The sequence below is a fragment of the Rhinoderma darwinii genome, chromosome 1 (genome assembly GCF_050947455.1).
Source record: "Rhinoderma darwinii isolate aRhiDar2 chromosome 1, aRhiDar2.hap1, whole genome shotgun sequence".
Taxonomy (NCBI): Eukaryota; Metazoa; Chordata; class Amphibia; order Anura; family Rhinodermatidae; genus Rhinoderma; species Rhinoderma darwinii.
The window spans coordinates 62,266,603-62,291,539 of NC_134687.1; the positions used below are offsets into that span (position 1 = coordinate 62,266,603).

General features: G+C 40.1%; 1 protein-coding gene across 3 annotated transcripts in view; it reads left to right on the plus strand.

The window, feature by feature from the left end:
- TBC1D1 (TBC1 domain family member 1) overlaps positions 1–18,489 on the plus strand; it is a 149,076-nt gene extending 130,587 nt beyond the window's left edge. For all 3 annotated transcript variants that reach the window (XM_075859047.1, XM_075859066.1, XM_075859056.1), the window contains 3 exons: positions 10,184–10,353; positions 14,549–14,722; positions 18,006–18,489. In XM_075859047.1, coding sequence (XP_075715162.1) covers positions 10,184–10,353; positions 14,549–14,722; positions 18,006–18,194 — 533 coding nt within the window. In that variant the 3' untranslated portion in view covers positions 18,195–18,489. The remainder of the gene's footprint in view (positions 1–10,183; positions 10,354–14,548; positions 14,723–18,005) is intronic.
- Positions 18,490–24,937: the final 6,448 nt, after the last annotated feature.

Below are 24,937 nucleotides of genomic sequence, written 5' to 3' on the forward strand. Positions count from 1 at the left end.
CAGCCTTCCTTTTTGCACACTGACAGACCGATTCTGGTGACCGCTCCTCTGACACAGATCTTAGATTAGGGTATGCGGAGATCTCTTCCTAATGTGGGGATTGGTGCAGATTGAGAGAGCTTGCAAAGGAAATGGGTTTTGAGGTGGCCAAGCCACTCATTTTCTGAAGTGTTTGGTTTAAGAGATCCGTAAGGGGTACGCCGTCTACGGTGTATATCCCCGATTTATGTACCGTAATTATTTCCTGTGGAAACAAAGATTTAGCATATTGAAATTTAACACATCCAATACATAATTCCCCCATCTGATGTCTGAGGATAGTCGGGCTTTCACCATACACTTTCGACTGTCACTGAGAGGAGATGGCTCTACTAACCTTTTGTATGTATTTTATGTGTAGGTAACTAGAGCTCTCTGCAACATTACTTACTGACTAGAGTTGAATACATGGACTCTACTTTCCTGCTTCCCTTCCCACAGCCATGGTGTTTAAGAATAAAATTGTGACTGTCTGCAACCATCAGTATGAGGCGTTTACCGCATACAGCTTATACAGCTCCCATTAAACTTGATAATAAATTAGTATGTTCCTAATGGTAGATGCAGGCAGCCAGAGTGTACTATTTAACTCTCTAACCCCCGTGTTTCCCTTCACACAGTCATAAAGTGAATGGCCCCTCTTTAACAATATTGTATTTTACAATACATTTTGTTACAAAAAAACACAATTCCAGCCATCAAAGGGGTTTTCCAGGGATGCAAAATTTTTGCTATGGGCAGTGTACGAGCACGGAGTTATCTGAAAGGACACAAACAAAATGGTGCCGGCATTGAAACATAAGCAAAGAATGAACGGCACTGGCATTGAGGAGGCTGCGGACCAATAGGATGCCTCAAACCCAGGTCTATGTCAGAAGTCCCGGGTTTGAGGCATCCTATTGGATCACAGCTTCCTCAATGCCAGCGCCTTCATGGTCTGCTTACGCTTCAATGCCGGCAATGTTTACTTTGCTTTCATGCTATTCCTAAGTGCTTGTCACCCTTTTTGGGCACGGAGGAATAAGCGTGTGTCGAAGTAAAAAAACACGTGAATGAAAAGCAGAACTTCCTGCCGGCCAGAGGTAGTGGGAATAGGAACAAATGTGTTCCAATTTTTGACACAATTTTTATTAGGAAGTTTATTTAATTTAGACAAAGAGTATAAGTACAAAAGTTGTGTCCCTAGAAAGCCCCTTCAAGGATGCAGTCGCACGTGGCATATTTGCCTTGGACATCGGAAATTATTTTTATGCTACGGACATACAATAGGAAATATATTCCACAACTCGTGTTTTTCCTATAGGTTTACATTGTACAGTATACAAATACGCCACATGTGACTGCACCCTGCGTGCGCCAAAACTGCAGCGTAATACAGTACCAGAATAGACTGAGATTCCAGTACACGCTGCACGTAAATTGACATGCGGTTCAGATTTTAAAATCTGCAGCATGTCAATCTATCTCGCGTTTCCGCTTGCGAATTCTATTTGCCTGGTGCAGAGGAAAATCACATGAAAACACTCAGCATGAAAAAGTCGCGATTTCCGCACCAAAGCGTAAAAACCGCACAAAAACGCATCAAATGCAAAAACAGCGGGCAAATACCGCCACAAAAAAATAATGAAAACAAGCGCCGCAGGTTTTTTTTCTGCCGCCCATTGTCAGAGGCAGAAACCACTCAAAGAAAAAGCATGCCATTTTTTTTCTGGGAGTGGCCATAAGCCTTCACCTCACATTGACATCAATGGGGGGGGGGGGGCAATTTGCATCTGAATCAGCCTCCAATAACTGACCCAGTTTCCACGTCAAAATTTGTGCCAAAGAAATGCTGTGTGAACTGAGCCTTAGATGTAAAACCCATGCTGCCCATTTAGTTAAAAAAACAAAAACTTTTTTTTTTTCTTTTGGATGATTGCTTGAGTTGTGAGAAGTTTTGCCTGTTCGTTCCTTGGCTGTACTCCTAAAACAAACAAATATTTCTTTTCAGGGATTTAAATGGATTAGTCAAAACAAAGGTGTTGGAAATGGTATAGATGTAATGTGCTCTTTTTTTTGTCCCTAGCACTATACAATGCATTGCTGCTTTCTAATATTCCTTATTCTGGTTGAGTATACTTTTCAAGTCTTAGGCCTCATGCACACGACTGTAGCCATGTGCACGGCCGTGATTTTCGGGTCGGCTGGCCGCAGAGATTTACCCGAGAGCCGCCCGCAAATCGCGGGCCATGCACATGGCTGCGTGCATTATTTTCTATGAGCCTGGACCGCAAAAGATAGCCGTAATAAGACATGTCTGTTCTTTTTGCGGTCCGGGCTCCTGGGCCATGCACGGACCGTGGAAACCACGGTCATGTGCATGGGCCCATTGAAATGAATGGGACCGCAAATCTCCCGTGGACTTTCGGGGGAATAGCGGCCGCAAAAGCACGTTCGTGTGCATGGGGCCTTAAACTTCAGGTCCCCCTAATATAAGTTGATAGCCAGGAGCTCTTATTCCTGGGATCCCAAAGATAAATTGTCAGTTGGGGAACTTCCAGTTGTCACCACTCCTGCTGTCCTCCAGGTCTGAAAATCAAGGTGGATGCTCCTCTCCACTTTGAATGATAGAAGCAGGTCCCAATTTTGAGACCCAATTGAAGGCAACGCCTTTTTAAAGAATTCTGCTTTTAAGACCGCTTACGACCTTGGAAAAAGACATGTCCACCTTTTTGAATACATGTAGGAAATCTCCTAAATCAGGTGGTTTTAGTTGGACCACAAATGGCAAAGTGTAGTATTAAATGTTAAGAAGTAGTTTAAAGTGTTTGGTTGGTGAATATATAGCTTCACTTGTTTAAAGAGACACTGTCACCATATTATAAGTGCCCTATTTCCTACATAAGGAGATGGCTGCTATAATGTAGGTGACAGCAGTGCTTTTTATTTAGAAAAACGATCTATTTTTACCACGTTAGGAGCGATTTTTAGCTTTATGCTAATGACTTGCTTAATGCCCAAGTGGGCGTGTTTTTTCTTTAGACCAAGTGGGCGTTGTACAGAGGAGTGTATGACGCTGACCAATCAGTGACAAATCAGCGTCATGCACTTCTCTCCATTCATTTACTCAGCGCATAGTGGCACTGCGTTGTTCACTATGTGCTGTCTTATACTGACACATTAACATTACTGAAGTGTTTAAACAGTGAATAGACATTCCTTCCAGCCGTTTCTATGGTACTTACTTCAGAGCAAGCGTAATCTCCCTGTAACCTGTCATTTACAGCGTGATCTCGAGAGATTACGCTTGCTCTGCTGTAAATAACACAGTAACATTAATGAAGTGTCGGGATTGTGAATAAACATCCCGTCCTGGCTGGAAGGAATGTCTATTCACAGTCTAAACACTTCAGTAACGTTAATGTGTCAGTATAAGACAGCACATATCGAACAATGCAGTGTCCCTATGTGCTGACTAAATGAATGACCAATCAGCGTCATACACTTCTCTTCACTGATTGGTCAGCGTCATACACTCCCCTGTACAACGCCCACTTGGTCTAAAGAAAAAACACACCCACTTGGGCATTAAGAAAGTCATTATCATAAAGCTAAAATCGCTCTTAACGTGGTTAAAAATAGATCGTTTTTCTAAATAAAAAGCACTGCTGTCACCTACATTACAGCGCCCATCCCCTTATGTAGAGCTAGGGCACTTATAATGTGGTGACAGAGTCTCTTTAATGTTGCTGTTTGATTTACATTTATAAATTTGATGAATTGCAGCATGAAGGAAAAACTTTCTTCGTCATTATTACCACATTATTGTATATAAATATTTTTTTTTTTTTAGATGTGCTCTGGTATCTTTCATAGTTCCCATTAATAAGTATTCGCCTTGGGTTATATCTATTCCTTTTAATATTTTTCAGTAAGCAATCTGTTAGCAAAGCATTTAAAGTAACTGTTTAAGATATTAGGGCAGTGTGGAAAGTCTTGGCATTGGGAAAGGTTTACTGACACATAAAAGAGGTTGATTTTGTTGCCGGTTATTACAACCGTCCTTGTGTTTCCTGTATTCTGAATATTAAGAAACTTCTTTTTTTTTTTTTTTTTAAGGTTTATAGATGTAACTCTTATTGAATACAGCCAACAGAAGTATTTTGAATTCTTAGGAATATCGTTCTTGACCACCTCATACACTACACGGAGATAGACAGATACATCGTATCCCTGGCTTACAATCTATTGGGGAAATTATGGTAGATACAAGAAGTTGGAGGGGAATGAACAGCTGTTTTCTTGGAAGGAGAAAGTAGTCTTGGAACAGTAATTGAGGGAGACCTAAGCCAGGTCAAAGCTTGTTGAAAAAGATGGATTTAAAGGGTTCTTGACTTGGGAACCGGCAGATGGCATGAGGCATAGAATAAGGAAGACGTGAGAGGAGTTCTGGATATGAGAGTTGGAGGAAGGTATACGTGTGGTGGAGAGAAGTTTATTGGCAGAGTGAAGATTGTGTGTAGGTTGGTACCTGAATATTAGCGGTGAGGAGCCGGTAAGTTCTGACCAATCATGCGGTTTGTGGAATATATATTATACTGGTCTTTAAGATGCACTGTCCTAATCCAACTGTGCGGCGAGCCTACTCAGGTGCCTACTGGTTGTTGGCAAGGCAGAACTGTTAAAGCCGTCTTGACAAAAGTGACTGACTGGTGTAGCATTATAATTGGGTCCATGCTCCTGTACATGACAATGTGTCGCTATGAGATTTGGCGAAGGCTAAACTGTAGGGTGAAATTGAAGGGATTTTGAAATCTTCACCTTAAAGGTCCCTAAGAAGGGTATAGTCTATGTTCATGGAATCCTCCGGTTGTATTTCCAGAGCCTCCAATAGGATCCACTGACTGCTTGCATGTGGTATTTCCACAATTGATCAATAGAAGTGTGGTCGTAATAAATCCGAGGTCAGGGCTGGCAGAGTTCATGCAACGTGAGACCGCTTGCAATCCTAAGGGAGAGTCCAGAAACGGTCTGGGTCAAATCCAATACAGCAAACAAAAACACATTCACAAATGGACAGGATGCAAAGAACCTTGTTGCTCTGAGCAACTTTATATTATCACAAGTGATTAGCCACAGGCTGAGCGCCGACCAGTCTTTTTAAGATGTAGCAGAGCTTGTGCTGCTCTGTGCTGGTGATAAAAAGATAGGGGTGTCGGCGGCACAAGTATGTGTAGCGGCCATCGTTGCATTGTTTTATACTGGGTTCAGGAGATAAATGAAACACTATTTTCAAATACCTTTTTATATGGGAATTCTGAGTGGGTCCCACTGCTCAGGAATATTATCTGTTAGCCAGAACAGAGTGGCTACACAGAACGTATTTTGCTCTAGTGAACTTGTCATGTCTGTGCATTACTTTGACAACCTATTAATTTCAATGAGGACGATGTAATGCTTAATTTCCCCTCTGCAGGCGCTGTAGGGAATTTGGGAACACTTTCAGGCCAGGTTCTCCCACAGATTATATCTGATTGCTGGTAAATCCAGCAGCGGTACACCCTGCGTCGAGTATTACTTCTAACACAAACAGATTGTCTAAATCGGACAACCCTTTTGAGAGATACATTTATAATATTGGGTATTACTACAACCAATGGTAAGGTCTAGACCTCTCCATGATCTGGCTAGCGAGTATAAAAAAAGTTGCGCCTGTGGATTACACAAAAAAAAAAAAAAAAAGTGATCTATAGACAAATCTGTTTAAGATCATGAGGTCATAAAATTTTTTTTTTTTTAACTATTATGCTCCTCAAAATATTGAGTCCGCTAGGCCTGGGTTATACAACTTTTTTTATTTTTTTTATTTTTTTATTTCGCAAGCTTTGCAGCATACTATATGAATTTGAGAGACTGACTCTCACAGGAATACATTGAGGCTTGCAGCTGACAGACATGGCCTCAGATGCTGTTTAATAAATTCCGTCCATTATGTTTCTAGTAGAACATTAGAAGTCCCAGGTTAAACATTCTGAGCCATAGAAAAGTCACAGATGCCGCAAAAGTCACAATTTGCTAAAAAAAATGTAGACACCTCGTGCATTTGTGGTGCTTTCAAAAGTGGGCAGAGCTTAGCTGAAGGGCGGGTCGCCTGCGGCCCAGCAAATTTACTATAATTTACTACTGAAAGTTGCATAAATAGCGCAAATCTACTCTAGCACATAGCTGGAGTAGATTCGATTTTTATGCCGCATTGACATTCATAGATGCGCCTAATTTATTAATAGGTGTGCGCCACTTAATAAATTTAGGCGTATCTTACTCCAACGTTGTTTAGTTTAAGAATATCGTATGAAACGCCAGTCTTATTCAATTCCCCCTGTGTCTTTTTCCAGCTGTTAAGGTACCAGGCAATTTTTTATTTTTTTATTTTTCTGTTTTTAAATGTGGGCAGCTATGCGCCTGAGGTCTGAAGATCTGGGCAATAACTTCAGGAAAGTGAGATATTGGGGCAAATGGTAAAGTTGTGAAATCAGTAGATTATCTATATTGGTAGTGTAATTATATGATCAGTTGTACAATACTAATGTTCTTTTTTTAAAGTATGTCACTTGTATTGTGTGACCGTACAGGTATGTTAAACCGGCTCTAGTGGCCAACAGACACTCCCTCGCTGAGGGTTAAATTGCAGGTAAAGGAAGTGGAACGCCTAAATACTTATTCAGAAAAGTGTCTTTTGAGCTATGAACAATGTTCGAATTGTGAAAGTGCATGTCGGTCTGTAATGAGATACAAGAAAGCAGCTATAGCTTTGAACAGTCCTCAGAGCTTACAAATAATTTCCACCCAAAAAGATGACCCCACAAAGGTAAAGTGTAAAGAATCTTGCCTACAGACCATGATCTGCTCACCAGAAGAATAAGGTTTGAGTAATTGCCATTAGTGCCTCCTGTGTGACAGACTGAAAAGTCAGCCAGTGACCCTGCACTATGTATCGGGGCTTTTTGACCTGGTTTGTCCTGTCCACTAAATCCCATCAGGCTGCAGACCTTTGGATATTATTCCATGAGAATATACTTAGAATTTTGGGTTCTTTTGTAAATTTTGTCCTGAGCTTGAAAACCAAGGCATGTCCATACCATTCCATTACTTCACTGCTGGCCAAATTCATAATGTGAACGCTTGACATTTTGAAATGAGTACTATTCCAGATGTCGCGTCAAGAAAAATATATTCTGAAATTCATGCCGTTTTCTAGGATATCGTAAACTTTTTATAGTAGGATACAATTTAGCATCAAAGTTCAAACCAGATTAATATGACATAGTGAAATCACAGTCAGGCTTTGCAGCAATGCATATGAATAAAAAATAAAGTGCTCAAGAGCTTAGCCCTATGAGAGCAAGGACATAAAATGTTGTCGCATTTGACAGATAAGCAGCTTCTTGACTCTTTCCGTGCCTGCCGTAGAATATAAAGGAAAAAAAAAACATGTAAGGCCAGTTTTTCTGAGCTTCTCCTCCTGTTACTGGCTGTGCCAGCTGACTTCTACTGGAAAATGGGGATAATAGTAGCGTAGGCTAAAAAGACACGGGTCCGTCAAGTTCAACCTTTCTCAATCAATTACACATCTTTCATTGCTTGTTTTTTTTTTTGTTTTTTTTTTTTTACGAATGGTATTGAAGGTTATAATTAAATCTACCCTTTTATTTATTTATTTATTTTTTTTAATCCTGACATAATATCTGCTACTATTACCTCTTTGAGTAGGGAATTCCATAGTTTGACTTCTCTAACTGTAAAGAACTCTTTCCTATATTGATGTCTGAAACACCTTTCTTCCACAAGCAATGAATCTCCCCTGGTCGTTTTAGTAAGAACAGATTATGTGAGTTCTTTGTATTGACCACACATATACATGTTGATAAGATCACCTTGAAGGTGTCTTTTTGGTTTTTGTTTTTTGTAAGCTTAACAAGCTCAATTTTTCTAGGTCTTTATTGTAAGAGACACCTCCCATCTCATTTAATAATCTAGTCGCTCGCCTTAGTACCCTCTCCAGCTCGCCTATATACTTATTGCAATCTGAAGCCCAAAACTGAATCCTGAATAATATTCCCCATAAGGCCACCTCTTGAATAGAGGGGTAATTTTACATTTGAGTTCTGAGTTTGTATCTCTTTATGCACCCTAAAATCTAATTTTCTTTTTGCAGCTGCTGCTTGACATTGAGTGCTGCTGCTTGGCTTGCTAGTAACCAGAATAACCAGGTCCTCTTCTATTATCCCAAGTTAAATTCCATTTAATATATATGCATTAATGCTATTCTTGCGGCCTAGGTGCATTACTTAACTTTTTTATCAGCAACATTAAAATTAATCTGCCATATTTTTGCTCATGCTGCCGGTTTTCTGTAATATTTTATAATCAAGTTTTAAGTATTTGACAGTTTTGTATAGTGAGCAAAAATCGACACCTTACTATCAATCCCATTATAAAAGGTCATTAATAAAGAGACTAAAAAGAATTGGGCATAATTACACGGCCCGACGTGGGCCGTGTAAATGAGCGCCGATCAACGAGAAATTTAAGCCTTTCACATGGAGCAATAATTGCTTATGTAAAGGGTCTAGTGCTTGTTACTCCGATCGCTCGTCCCCATACATTTTCATCCTGTCGGCAGAGCATCTCTCATTACACAGGAAGATGTGCTGCCGACAATGATTTTTAATACTGCATAAAAGAGCAGATCAGCCGATGACCGTTCATCGGCTGATCACGTTTTAAAGGAGCATTTATTTGAATGCTTGTTTGCCCAATCATGGGCACATGTAATTGGGCCTTTACACAGATCCTTGCAATACCCCACTGCGAACTTCAGCCTATTTTGAGTGTTTACTGGTTACGACGACTGTTTTCTGTCCCTTAATTCTTTACCCACATTCATACCTGGTCCCCCCAGTCCCTGCCTCTCTAGCTTCAGAATAAGGCTGTTGTGGTAGATCTAGATTTAGCAAAAGCATTTAATACTGTACCACACATCCGTTGCATGACCAACTTTCAGATTTGCACTTACCACCTCATAGAAACCGACGCATGCTGGTTAGGCTGTTTTTCATGAATCCATGCTGGTTCATCCGTTTATTCACTGATCTATTTTTTACAGTCCATCTCTTAGATGACCTATGCACGGTCATAGGAAAAATGTGTCCATTAGCGGCTGGAGAGCGGGGGGTATCGTGAATATACTTGGACTTATACTTGGGGTGCTGGCCGTGGGCCGCAATTATACGTTCTAAATATTCTTAACTTATGGAACATTAACTAATAAGTGACAGGATGCTGAAATCCGCGTGTCAGTCACTTCTTTATGCTGCCCTCTGACAGATCCTCTTAAATGGCTCCGTCTGACTATTCCTCAGCCACAAGGCAAGTCCGGATTATGAATAAGGGCCTGTTCACATCAGTGTTCGATTTCCATTCCGGGGTTCCGTCGGGTGAACCCCGCAATGGAAAGTGAAACCACAGCTTCCGTTTCATTCACCATTGATATCAATGGTGACGGAAACATGGCTAATGGTTTACGTTCGTCACCATTCCGGCAGGCTTCCGGTTTTACGACTGAATCAATAGCTGAGTCGACTGCGGGAAACCTGCCGGAATGGTGACGAACGGAAACCATTAGAGAGGTTTCCGTCACCATTGATATCAATGGTGACTGAAACGGAAGCTGTGGTTTCACTTTCCATTGCGGGGTTCACACGACAGAAACCTCAGACGGAACCCCGGAACGGAAAGCTAACGCTGATGTGAACATGCCCTTAGACTTTATTCACATATGCGTCGGGGTTCCGTCAGACCTTTCTGTCGACTACGCTATTGATTCTGTCCCAAAAAAATGGGAACCTTACAGAACAGATAAATGGAAACCATTAGCAACGCAAGCATTACCATTAGAATAAATGGTAATGCAAACGGAAAGTTAATGGTTTCCATTTGGTTTCTGTTCATGGGTTCCTCTGACGGAAAGGTCTGACTGAACCCATGAACGGAACCCCGACGTACATGTGAACGAAGCCTTAGACACTTGTTTTAAGTTTGGCTTGGATGGTATGACTTGAGGCTTCTCATAAAATGTATTCTATCTTTGACTTTTTTTTTGTAGATATGATTTATCTTCAGGGATCAGAAGTTATCTTTAAAGTGGCTTTGAGTTTGTTGGGCAGTCATAAGCCCTTAATTTTGCAACAAGAAAATCTTGAGTCTATTGTGGAATTCATAAAGAACACCCTGCCAAACCTGGGTCTGGTGCAAATGGAGAAGACCATAAACCAGGTAATGCAGGAGACATGTTCTTCTATTCAGATTGTTTGAGACTATTCACAAATGTGCATTTGTAACTAATGTGTGTGTGTGTGTGTCTGTGTTTTTTTGTAGGTGTGTGTGTGTGTGTATATGTGTATATGTATGTATGTATATGTATATGTATATATATATATATATATATATATATATATATATAATTTTAAAAAACAGACACTAAAACATAATCTTGTTTTTCTACAGTGGTGCTTGAAGGTTTTTGATCGCTTCAGAATTTTCTATATTTCTGCATAAATTTGACCTAAAACTACATCAGATTTTATACAAGTCCTAAAAGTAGATGGAGAATCAAATCAGTAAAAAATAATAGACTTGGTGATTTATTTATTGAGGAAAATGATCCAATATCACATATCTGAGTGGCAAAAGTATGTGAAGCTTTAGGATTAGCAGATAATTTGAAGGTGAAATTAGTCAGGTATTTTCAATCAATGGGGTGACAATCAGGTGTGAGGGGGAAACCTCTATTTAAAGAACAGGGATCTATCAAAGTCTGATCTACACAACACATGTTTGTGGAAGTGTCTAATGACCCAAAAAAAGGAAGTTTCTGAGGACCTCAGAAGAAGAGTTGTTGATGCTCCTCAGGCTGGAAAAGGTTATAAAACCATGTCTAAAGAGTTTGAACTCTACCAATTCAGAGTCAGACAGATTGTGTACAAATGGAGGAAGTTCAAAACCATTATTACCCTCCCAGGAGTGGTCGACCAACAAAGATCACGCCAAGAGCAGGGCGTACAATAGTCTGCGAGGTCTTAAAGGAGCCCAAGGTATCCTCTAAGCAACTAAATGCCTTTATCACATTCGCTAACCATCACGAGTCCACCATCACGAGTCCACCATCACGAGTCCACCATCGAACAACAATGGTGTGCATGGCAGGTTTGCAGGGAAAAAGCCTCTGCTCTCCAAAAAGAACATTGCTGCCCGGCTGCAGATTGCTAAAGATCACATGGACAAGCCAGAAGCGTATTGGCACAATGTTTTGTCGATGTTGGAAAAAACTCATACCATCTGTGGTGGTGTTGTAATGGTTTGGGCCTGTTTTGCTGCATCTAGGCAAGGATGGCTTGCCATCATAGATGGAACAACGAATTCTGACATTTTCCTTTTAGAATTTGTTGGAATTATTAAGGACATCTGTCCGTGAGCTGAATCTCAAGAGAATGTGGGTCATGCACCAAGACAATGACCCTAAGCACACAAATCATTCTTCTTTAACCATTCTTTGGTAGAATAACGTTTTGAAATGGCAAAGTCAAAGTTCTGACCTTAATCCTATAGAAATGTTGTGGAAGGACCAACATAACAGGGTTGAAGCTGTTTTGTATGGAGGAATGGGCTAAAATTCCTCTAAGCTGATGTGCAGGACTAATCAACAATTACCGGAAATGTTTAAATGCTGTTATTGCTGCCCAAGGGGGTCACACCGGATATTGAATGCAAAGGTTCACATACTTTTACCACTCAGATATGTGATATTGGATAATTTTCCTCAATAAATAAATTACCAAGTCTAATATTTTTTAATCCTGTGTTTGATTTGGTTCTACTATCTACTTTTAGGACTTGAGTTTTAGGTCAAATTTATGCAGAAATATAGAAAATTCTGGAGAGTTCACAAACTTTCACTGTTGTGAAACTACAATTTCCAGCATGCCATGACAGCCTTCGGCTGGAATAATAAATAATTTGGCTATCCGTTAATGCTGGGAGTTGTAATTTCACAACACCTGAAGTGCCGAAGGTTTCTGACCCCTGCTCTACAAAATAGGAAGTTTTCGCATATTGCGAGGCCTAATAGCCAGAGTGCAAACTGCAATATTTGTGGATTTTAATTTTTATAGTGATAGTAACATGGAAATGAAGCGGGACAAAAAGCTAACTTTTTTTTAAATTCTGTTTAACAAAGCTTGGTAATTCTCTGATTATGCAGTCCCTTAAATCTCAGTATACACCTCTCACACTAACGGGGGATACAGGAAGCGGAGTTGTTTAGCAGGAACTTCACAATGGAGCGCTGGTGCGTTTTCTGGCTAACAAAGTAGTGACCGTTTGTTAATCATGGAAACCTCATTGTTGAACACCACTTCTCCAGTGAGAGGACCTACAGTATATACTAGTCCTTCTCAATGAATTAGAATAAGAAAAAGTTAATTTTATTTCAGTAATTAAATTCAAAAAGTGAAACTCGTATAGTCTATAGATTCATTACACACAAAATGATCAATTTCCAGCATTTTTTTCTTTTAATGTTGATGATTATGGCTAACCGTTAATGAAAACCCAAAATTTAGTATCTCAGAAAATTAGAATATTGGGTAAAAGTTGAAGATTGTAGACTCATGGTGTCACACACTCTAATCAGCGAATCAATACAAAACACCTACAAAGTTTCCTAAGCCTTTAAAAGGACTGGTCTGGGGTTAAGTGGTCCAAAGTCCTCTTTTCAGATGAAAGTAAATTTAGCATTTTATTTGGAAATCGAGGTCCCAGAGTCTGGAGGAAGAGTGGAGAGACACTCAATCCAAGTGGCTTGCGGTCCAGTGTGAAGTTTCCAGTCAGTGATGGTTTGGGGAGCAATGTCATCTGCCGGTGTTTGGTCCACTGTGTTATTTCAAGTCCAGAGTCAACGCAGCCGTCTACCAGGAAATTTCACAGCACTACATGCTTCCCTCTGCTGAAAAGCTTTATGGAGATGCTGATTTTCATTTTCCAGCATGACTTGGCACCTGTCCAGACTGCCAAAAGTACCAATACCTGGTTTAATAACCACAGTATCACTGTGCTTGATTGTCCAGCAAACTCGCCTGACCTAAACCCCATAGAGAATCTATGGGGTATTGTCAAGAGGAAGGAGAGACACCAGACCCAACAATGCAGATGAGCTGAAGGCCGCTATCCAAGCAGCCTGGGCTTCCATAACACCTCAGCAGTGCCACAGGCTGATCGCCTCCATGCCACGCCGCATTGATGCAGTAATTCATGCAAAAGGAGCCCCGACCTAGTATTGAGGGCATATACTATACATACTTTTCAGTAGGCCAACATTTCGGTATTAAAAATAATTTTTGAGATTTGTGCTTATTTAATATTCTAATTTTCTGAGACACTAAATTTTGGGTTTTCATTAACTGTTACCATAATCATCAACATTAAAAGAAAATAAATGCTGGAATCTATATAACATGAGTTTCACTTTTTGAATTGAATTACTGAAATAAATTAACTTTTTGATGAGATTCTAATTCATTGAGAAGGACCTGTATACCCTATGACATGGAGGGGGTTGTCCTTTTTAAAGACTCCTTTATTCCTGTTAGGGCTCATGCACCAGGCAAAGCCATGTAAACGTAGCCTGTACAGAGCCATAAGCGCTCCATGTGCCCCCTTAGGTTGCCTCTGTACATTGCCACATTCTGAAGAAAATTCACCTCTCGAAGCAATGTTGTTTCTTGAGAATATGTAATTCCATCATTTAACATCTGATGGAGCATGCCACCAATTTAAAAAACAAAAACCTGTAAAAAAGAGTAGGAATTATGGAGGTGCTGTAGGGTCTCTGCGCCCTAAAACTCAAATAGCATTTATCTTTAGGGCTAGATCCACACACGCCATCTTGATGTAGTTTTTTTGAGCCAAAGCCAGAAATGGATCCAAATGCAAGGAAAGGTATAAAGAAAATACTGATGCATCTCAAAAACGGAGCCAAAATCTGCGTGCATGTGATCCTAGCCTAAAGGAGGTCTTTCAATTCATGCAATTTGAATGTCAGATAATTGTATATAGGGGGGACCCTGAACCAGAGCTCCATTACTGAATTCCGTCTGAACTGAAACCTACATAACTCTGTACTTGCTGTCGAGAGATTAAAAATAGTCTCCGAAGTGTGAGGACCATTTATGAGCCACAGAGAACAGGCACCAGGACAGCCATATTTTTTCTAAGGCAACAGATGAACCATGGTCATAGATGCAATGCTTTCAATACAAATGTATTGGTTGGGTTGCTTTATTATTGGGTCTTTTGGGAAGTCCTGAACCTGTGATGGTACTATGGACTTTACTGTGCAATTTTTTTTTTGTATTTTTATTGGTCGTGTTCTGAGATATATAATAGTACGTATCCTATATTCCCCCCACTCTAGGTTTTCGAAATGGACATATCAAAACAATTGCAGGATTATGAGGTGGAATATCACGTACTGCAAGATGAGCTGATCGATTCCTCTCCTCTCAGTGACAACCAGAGAATAAATAAGTTAGAGAAGACAAATAACACCTTGCGCAAACAAAACTTTGACCTACTGGAGGAGTTACAGGTATGTACACACAGAACGATCCAAGTTACAGTTAGTTACATTTCTCCACTTTTTCTGCTGAATCAGTGTTTGTCTTTTTTCTTTGTTGTACTCGAGTACGTGTCCACTTATGTTTTGTCTCATTGTGGAATTTACGGTATGAATGTTTTCTCTTTATGAGATTATTTTTAGGAGGAAAATGTTCACTAATAATTTTAACCCCTTAACGACATGTCATGTACTGGTACGCACCAGCCGTTAAGGGGAAGTATGGAGCGGGCTCACGGCTGAGCTGGTTCCATACACAGCGGGTGACTGCTGTTACACAGCCGACGCCTCACTGCAATGGGTAGAGTCAAAGTTCACTTTGATTCCGCCCGTTTAACACCTTAAATGCCGCGGTCAATCGCGACCACAGCGTTTAAATTGTTAGAATCAGGGGGATGCCCCCTCAAACACGCCATCGTGCCCCCCACTGCACGATCGGCCGTTTACGGTGGTTGTTATGGCAGCCTGGGCGCCTATTAAAGTCTGCCAGGTCTGCCATCTTTGTACTCCTTTGAAGCCCTGCCTCCGGCAGGGTTTCAAAGGAGACTGTCAAGAATCACGATATTCTGCAATACATTAGTATTGCAGTATATCATGCAAGCGATCTTATGATCGCTGCTTCAAGTTCCCTAGGGGGACTAATAAAAAAGTAAGAACGTTAAAGATTTTTATAATGTTCCCCAAAAAATATTACAAGTTCAAAAAACCCCCCTTTTCCCAAAAATAAAAGTTAACACAACTGGTATCGCCGTGTCCGTAAAATCACAATATATTGTTATTAAACCCGCTCGGTGAACGACGCATAAAAACAAAAAAAATATATATATATATATTACAACATGCAAATTGCTGTTTTTTGATCACCTCCGCTCTCCAAATTTTTTTTTATAAAAAGTCGCATGTACCCCAAAATGGTATCGGTGGAAACTACAGCTCGCCCCGCAAAGTTTAAGCACACCTCTAAATTGATGGAAAAATAAAATTATGGCTCTCAGAATATGGCGAATATTTGTTATTTTTTTTTTAGCAAATAGTTGTATTTTTTTAAAAGTGGTAAAACTTAAAACAAAACACATCAATTTGGTATTGCCGTAATCGTATCAACCTGTAGAATAAGGGGACTACATCGTTTTTACCGCCTGATGGATGCCGTAAAAACAAACCCGCCCCCCAAAAAAATTGTGTAATCGCTGTTTTTTGGCCAATTCACCCCACAAATGTAATTTTTCTTCAGATTCAGAGTGCATTATGCGGTACAATAAATGGTGGCATAAAAATCTATAACTTGTCCCGCAAAAAACAAGACCTCCTACGGCTAGGTCGACGAAGAAATATGGCTTTTGGAAGGCGGGTGGGGGGGGAATTAAAATGTAAAACTCAAATTAGCCTGGTCTTTAAGGGGTTAAGGCTTATTTCCAAATAATAAAACCTGTCACTGGAAAACAAATATATATATATATATATATATATATATATATATATATATATATATATATATATATATATATATATATATATATATATAATACTGCAGAGGAGAGTTTGAAACAGAACCCGGGCTGGGTTTGTCATTTGGTACTTTGTGATATGGCAATGTGCTGAGTATACTTTTTCTATATCCAGAAGAGTACGTGTAAACCCCCAGAGTTCTCATAAAGGGGTTGTCCCACTAATTCAACCTATTTTCGTATGGATCAGTGGCTGCCGCTCTGGCAGGCAAGGCCTGTCCGCATACAACATGGACGGCCATTCATTTGTAGTATTAGCTGGCTGTAACTACTCACAGCAATAATAACTGGTCATCGTGCCCGCTATTTTACAAGAAGGGGTTGTCCTGGTGAGACAACCCTTTTTTAAATATGTGTGTTTTGAAACCGTACACAAATAACCGTTATATGGCATATTTAGCTCTGCTCCATCTGTAAATCGGGTTTTAACCAGTAACCATTAATTAAAATCCATCATTAACGGAATTTGTAGTTGTCATGATTATGCACTGTGAGTCACATTGTTCTTGACACTAGTGATACTTGTACTAGTCATTGATTTAACCCCTTCCTAACATCTGCCGTATATGTACAGCGGAAGCCGTAAGGGGAAGTGTGGAGCGGGACTTTTACGAGTGTTTACTTAGATGCCGCGGTCAATAGAGCCCGCAACATTAAGCCGCTAGAGGGGTCCCCCGTGACGCAATCATGGGGGCTGATGGTTGTCATGTCCTTAATGAAGGTCCCCAGTTCTGCCATATTGAGAGCATTAAAGGTACCATACACGGTGTATAGTACCAGTAATCTAATGATCGCCTGTTCAAGTCCTCTAGTGGGACTAAAAAAAAAAAAATTTCATTAACCCGCAAATTAAACACATGTCATTTTTACCACTTGTCGAACATTGTAAAATAGAAATCGCCAGAAATTGTAGGAATTGCTGTTTTTGTTTTTCTTTCCTCCATTCCACACTACAAAACTATTTTTAAAAGTTTCCCAGTACATTAAATGGTGCCATTTAAAAACTACAACTCCTCTTGCAAAAAAAACGCCCTCCTGTCAGTCTTTCTATTTTTTTTTTTTTTGTAAACGGCAGCGGAGGTAAGTTGTAAATAAATAAATATGTGTACATCTTTTACAAATGTTCGTTTTTAAGCGTTGCTAACCATTTGTCTCTTGGATTGTTTTAGTCCAAATCAAAATTGTTAAATCTATGATCAATATTTACTCAAGCTTGTCTGGTAGTCCCAACCTGTCCCATCCCCCCACACCTACAGTATTCGATCCATCAACATTAAAGGATATGTCCACATTTGCTTTTTTTCCCCACCATTTTCTTTTATTGCCCCCAATGCAATAAAATACAAAATGAAGCAATTTTGCAAATAGTCTCCATGGTAACAAACCTTGTGCAGTCTGATCCTGCATACACAACATGTAGTGCATCCCGAAAACATTCTCTAGTGGGGAACACTTCTTTAGAGAAATGAAAGCGCAAATACTTGTAGTTACTTCTATTCGAGAATAGCCCGCCCTGTTTCGGACTTCCGATACCATCCAGGTTATCCTGGTAGAGGATATTTTTAAAAGATTATTTGCAAAGTTGATTTTTATATTTTTATTTCAGAAGCATTGAGGCAAGCTGATTAAAGGGTGTGCTTGGCCTGTAATATAATTTGGATATAGGTGGAACTTTGCCTCTTAGAACATAAAATGGACCATGCCGTTTTTAATTTTTTGCTTTCTCTATTTTCTTTTTTCCTCTTTAGGTTTCAAAGGGCAGAATCCAAATTCTAGAGTCAACAATAGATAATTTACAGACCAATGAAGTCAAACTAAAGCAGTCTGTCCGTACTTTAGAGCTGGAGAGATCGGCCTTGCTAAACACAATTGATGAACTGAAAAGACAGATTCCGGAGTCTCCAGATATCCCTATTCCAATAAACCATGATCCATAAGAACGTTTCAGATACCGCACAGAACTGTGGTTTTCCCAGAGATGTTCAGGCCTCGTTCTTCCTTGTCCATTGCACATGCCTCCTTTTTGGGGGAAAAAAAAACCCCAACAAACTTCAGATTAGGGGGATTTCATGTCTCAGGAAGAAATTCAGACTTTTTTTTTTTTTTTAATCTCCTAGTCGTCGAAGATCATAATTTTTGTAGGTGTTTACTACTCATTCCTTGTTTCTCTTCAGTGGTAAATTTCAGACTATTTTATATTGGCCTAACAAGTGAAATCACGGTTTTAGAAAGGCCTTTCCGTATTTTCCGGACTATAAGGCGCACCGGATTATAAGGCGCACTTTCTATGAGCGCCTTATAAGCAATCATGTTTCATATATAAGGCGCACTGGATTATAAGGCGCAGCACATTACCGTTAAATAAACCATTGCTCAGACTGCAAGTCAAAATTTATTACACTTTTTAACAATAACTTGCAACTGGTTCAGCTGTAATTGCAAATCAAAACGTTTAGGGTATGTGCACACACACTAATTACGTCCGTAATTGACGGACGTATTTCGGCCGCAAGTCCCGGACCGAACACAGTGCAAGGAGCCGGGCTCCTAGCATCATACTTATGTACGACGCTAGGAGTCCCTGCCTTGCTGCAGGACAACTGTCCCGTAGTATAATCATGTTTACAGTACGGGACAGTTGTCCTGCAGCGAGGCAGGGACTTCTAGCATCGTACATAAGTATGATGCTAGGAGCCCGGCTCCTTGCACTGTTCGGTCCGGGACTTGCGGCCGAAATACGTCCGTCAATTACGGACGTAATTAGTGTGTGTGCACATACCCTTACCGTACTTTTTCAGTTCATTCCTAGGCGCACGGGGGGGAGGAGCATGGTGTGTGCTGTGGTATGCCGCCGCCGACCCCTGCCGCCCACGATAGAGGTAAAGGATCCTGTATGAACCCCTCTCTTTACTGTCGGGTTCATATATAAGGCGCACCGGATTATAAGGCGCACTTTCTATTTCTGAGAAATTCTCAGCATTTTATGTGCGCCTTATAGTCCGGAAAATACGGTATTTAAAAAAAGAAAAATAATTGTCTATTATTGAGAGAATGCTAGATCTTATAAGAAAAAAATGAAGATCTGTTGTTTTCCCGTCTCCAAAACACAGTGGTTCAGCCCTTTTGTGAACTGACCGAATATTCAGCGTTTTATAGTCATTACATGATGGGTGGATGTTCCCGCAAACCAAAGATCTTTAATTCAATCAATCTTTCCATGGACATTTATGCTCCGAATGTATGTCTGTTCTACCTGTTTCCGGTGACTGCCGTTTCCCCCAGGATTAGTTGGGTGGGGGCAACTGATGATGCCCACAGACCTGAGGACTGTCCTATTTTTCAACCATGATCTAATATCTATGGATTACCATACCAGTCCTACCTATGGTACTCTAGTTGTTGTGAAACTGCAATTCCCACATGGAATCTGTAGTTTTAAAACAGCTGAAGAGCCACAGGTTCAAAATCGCTGCCCTAGTTCAAAATAGGATCACCGAAGAGCCATGCATCAGTGATGTCACCAGTATTAGCTTATGTATAGATAATACTCGTATATATTATGTTTATGCCAACTAAGTTGTCTCTTCCACTCTGCTTATTCATCTTAAAGCAAATCGGTCTCAGAACCTGGCATTGTTTAGTTCCCGATAAGCTAAGATCTTTGCAAGTAGAAGGTGTAGTGTGCGGGCGGGAACACTGAAAGCCAGCAGTATAGTCCGAGACGACGGCGCTCCCCCATAATTCAAGAAATGCAACAGACATTTGAAGTTGAATTCTATATGGAAGGTGAACCTACTGTGCTTTTGAAGCAAACGCACCAAATTACATAAGCTAAAGACCCATAGGTGAATATATATATTAAGGTCTCATTCTTGATTACTATGTATTTTATGTACAGTTTCCCCTGTTAAATATGCAACATTTGCAGTGCTTAAATGGAGTGTGACAATTATGTAGTCCTACAATTTAAATTTTCTTTTTTATTTAACCTAAATATTTATAACTGTATTCTTTTTTAACTTCCTATTTTTTAAAGAGCTTTCATTTGACTATTTGTGCTTTTAACCCGCATAACAATATAGTTGGTAGTTTGCTTTTGATCTATTTCTTGGCTAAATCCATGGACAGTTGAACAATCTAGTATGCACCCAATATTAGAATGGTTATCCATAAGTAATGCCGGTAACAGCAAGGCTTTGCTTGGATTTAACTGTTTTTAAGCAGACATTATTGATCTTAATTTATTTTCTGCGTTCTTGTATTTCTGCGCTGTTCTTAGGCTTCATTGTGTTTTTTATCTTCTCGTCGTAGAAAAGATTCATTGAACACTTTCAATTCTGCAAAGATTAAAGACTTGAGAATGGTCAATGAAATAAACATATCTACATTGTTCCATAATTGTACTCCAATAGATATGGCTATATGCTCGAAAAAAAAAAAAACCTCTAGCAATTTAAATTAAAAAAAAAAGAATAATTGTATACAATTTTTTTTTTTTCACCATCATTGGTAACCACATTTGGAGTTGTGTGAAGCAATTTGCTGCTTAAGGGGGTTGTCCAGTTTAGAAAACCCATTTTCATATATCCCATTAGGGAATTCTAAGTTAATAGTGGGGGATCCTCTGTAACAAATTTAAACTTTGGCCAAGAGATGAGGATTCTGAACAGAGAGCATCTCTCACTCCGGATGACCTGTTCTATCCTGCATTGCATAGAGATCCCATGGGTATGAATGGGCACTGTGTAATGCAAAATGTCTCCTGTGTTGACTATGCAGGGAAACTAAACACTTACTACCAAGATTCTCCACGGATAATAACTGATCGCTGGGGGACACCGTTTGATCTGATTTTCAGTGGACCCTTTGAAGGGTGTATTCACACGTGGCAAATTTTACTGCAAAAATATCTGCGGTTTAAAATACGTTCTATTCATCTGACTGGAATTTGCAAAAATAACCCCATTCAGATGAAACGTCTGCCGCATGTGAATCCACTCTAAAAAGTAGGACTCTAACTACAGGTTAGATTAGATTTGTTTTTTCAATACCTATATTTGAGTCTAATTCCTCCTGAGAGTTCAGATGTTACAGAAATGATCACCTGTATAGGTTTTAATTATCCCCCTCCCGTTTCCCAAGTCATACTCATAGGGGGTCTGAGAAACTAAGATCTGCATTGCTTTCTATAGGAAACTCACTTTGGAGATTTGGGGAGAACAAGGTGGCCTCAGGTAATTCTTTCCTGACAAACAAAATAATGGCTCTTCTGATGAATTTCTTCAGAAAACTAGATTTGTGACTTGGATTGAGATCTCCCACATGTGGACCCTGCAGGAGAATGCCTTAAGATCTCTGCTACTTGGACTCATGTATGACTTTAGGGTGGCATTGAATGGTGCTGGGACATTGACGTGAACCGCTGTCAAAGTCTGAAAACTCGGGTTTGTTCGGAGTTGGGCTTTAAGGGACTATCTTCCCTTATGATCTGTAAGTCATGTTTCAAATTTCAGAAATGTTTTTATAGCCCATGAGATTTGATTTGGTCTAATCTGCCATTGGCCTACACTAGATCTAGGTTATGGTCATCAATGAATGGTTTAAAGGGGGTTTTACACTAGGACATTATAGGGGAAACTATCGTTCAGCTATCAGCAGATGAACGAGGAAACGCTCGTTCATCTGCTGATAGTATCGTTTTTAAAAAGTAAAATATTATCGTTGTCGGCAGCAGATCTCCCTATGTAAACAGGGAGATGCGCTGCCAACATGATGATAATGTATGGGGAAGAGCGATCTGAGATCCAACCGCTCATCTCCATGGATAGCTCCTTGTGACAGGTGCAGAATAGCGCCGATCAACGAGCTGTCTCGTTGATCGGCTTTCGCTGCACCGACCAAAATCGGCCAGTGAAACAGGGACAGAAGTGTCCAAATCTTACCAAGTAACTATTTCGGTATGATTTGATAAGACTTTAGTGGTCAAGAGTCTTTTGGACTTGCAAATTGTGACGGTCTCATTAGTTCATTAGGAGGGTGGCATTGGGTCGGTAACGATCATCTGCCCTACAAACATTCTCATGTGATTTAGATTAGATTATGCAGGACTCAGGTCTTCATGAGAACACATATGGTATCTTATTCAAAATGTTTTGCCACCAGTTATCACCGTCTATGTGGCTAGCACCATCTTGCACTACTGTGCTTTTATTTTTTTTTCCAGAATACCCCTTCACCTTCAGTTCAATGCAGAAGAGGGCCTAATCTTTATTTTATTACCATTTGATGTTTACTTTTCATATATATTTTTTTTATTAATATTTTTATAATTCACTGAGGGCTTTTTTTTTTTTGTGCACATTTCAGCTACTTTGCAAGCTGGAAATCGATGTAGAATCACTACTTAAACAATGCTGGAGATGTTATATGAAGAACATTTATTCTTGAACCATCAAGACAAATCTAATTTTACATCCGAGTCAAGTCTTCTGGCCGTGTTGGAGTAAAATTGTTACTTTTCAGCAACTACTAATTTGTAGGCACAAATTCAGAATTTTATCTTTTTATTAATTAAATAGTAAAGAAAGTAAAACTTAAACTATGTGGAGGAAAACTCAAAGGCATTACAGAATGCCCCAAAGGTATTGAAAAATGTTTTGGCAAGGCGGTCAACTGAAGAATTCTAAAATAAATCAAATGAACATATCAGGAAATGTGTGAATTTCTTCTGAAAGCCACTCAATTTGTTTCTGATCCCTATAGTCTGGGCTGACTCCATGTACACATTTCACTTATACAGTGTTCTTTTTCTTAGGGGGGATTCACACGAACGTGTATTCGGTCCGTGCGGGCCGCGTGGTTTTCACGCGCCATGCACAGACCAATTCAAGTCTATGGGGCAGTACAGACAGTCCGTGCTTTTTGCGCAGCGTTTGTCAGCTGCGCAAAAAACGCGACATGTTCAATATCTCCGCGTATTTCGCACATCACGCACCCATTGAAGTCAATGGGTGCGTGAAAACCACGCAGGTCGCACGGAAGCACTTCCGTGCGAACCGACAAACAGCGCACCAGCTGTCAAAAGGATGAATGTAAACAGAAAAGCACCACGTGCTTTTCTGTTTCCAAACATCCAAACGGAGTGTCTTTTTAGATGAGCGAACGCGGACAACCGAACCGAACTTCACCGGGTTTGGCCGAACTCGTTTTGGCCGAACCCGGCAAAAAAATTTCCGGTACGCGACGTCAGGAGATAGTCACTGTCCAGTTTGCTGAAAGAGTTAAACTGTTTCAGCACCATGGACAGTGACTTCCGATACCAATATACATGAACCTGTAAAAAAAAAAAACTAAGTTCTCACTTACCGATAACTCCCGGCTTCTTCCTCCAGTCTGACCTCCCGGGATGACAATTCAGTCCAAGTGACAGCTCCAGCCAAGCACAGGCTGCAGCGGTCACATGGACTGCCGCGTCATCCAGGGAGGTGGGGACCGATGTCAAGAGAGGCGCGTCACCAAGGACGCGACACCAAGGCAACGGCCGGGAGGGAAGTTCTCGGTAAGTACGAACTTTTTCTTTTTTTTTTTTAACAGGTTGCTGTATATTGTGTTCGGCATTCACTGTCGAGGGTGCTGAAAGAGTTACTGCCGATCAGTTAGCTCTTTCAGCACCTTGGACAGTGACGGGCGTCGACTAGACTCATCTCTATGATGGCGGCTGCGCGAAAATCACGCAGCCGCGCATCATACACGGATGACAAACGCAGCTGTCAAGTGTTTTTTGCGCACGCAAAACGCCGCGTTGTTTGCGCGCGCAAAAACGCAACGTTCGTCTGAATCTGCCCTTAGTGTAATACCCATTATATATAAATTAGTGTGTGTGTGTGTAAAGATTTACCACCACTGGTGTTTGCTTTTTTCCAAGTTAATTTCATGTTTTCAGTTTGTTTTAGATTGTATTGATTAAAAGACAAGAAGAGATTTCAACATTTCTCTGAAGATTTAATTTACAATAGGATAAAAAAAAAAGGCCACAAAACTTTGAATAACATATACAAAGGTTTACTTTTCATGTATTTATTGAGGAAAGTCTCCGTATTTAAATATTAATAATTTTATTTTTTAAAAGGTATGGAAACCTATGCTTCAGTAACTGGTGTGATCCCTTAGCAGCGATTAAAGCAAAATGTTTCCTAGAACTCTTGCTTAGTCCTGCATGACTTTTTTTATTTTTTTGCATTTTTGGCCCATTCCTTCTTTAAAAAAAAAACTTAAACTCATAGATGTCGGCTTTTTTTTTTTTTTGCTGGTACATCAAAAGTTGCCTCACGACGACCACTTGTCCATATGCCCAATAGAGTGGAGGTCTCTTGCTGCCCAGCCATGTACTATATGTATTAGGGATGTAAGCATGGGTAAAAGAAGCGTACTTACACTATATGGCTAAAAGTATGTTCACACCTATATCAACTTGTTAGAAATCCCATTCCAAAACCATAGTAGGGAATATAATATTGGAGCTCCTTTTGCACCTATTACAGGCTCCACTCCGCTGGGAAAGATTTCCACAAGATTTTGGCGCGTGTCTGTGGCAATTTGTGCCTATTCTGCCAATAGAGCATTTGTGAGATCACTCACTGATGTTGGACGAGAATGTCTGGCTCACAATTGGCGTTCTAAT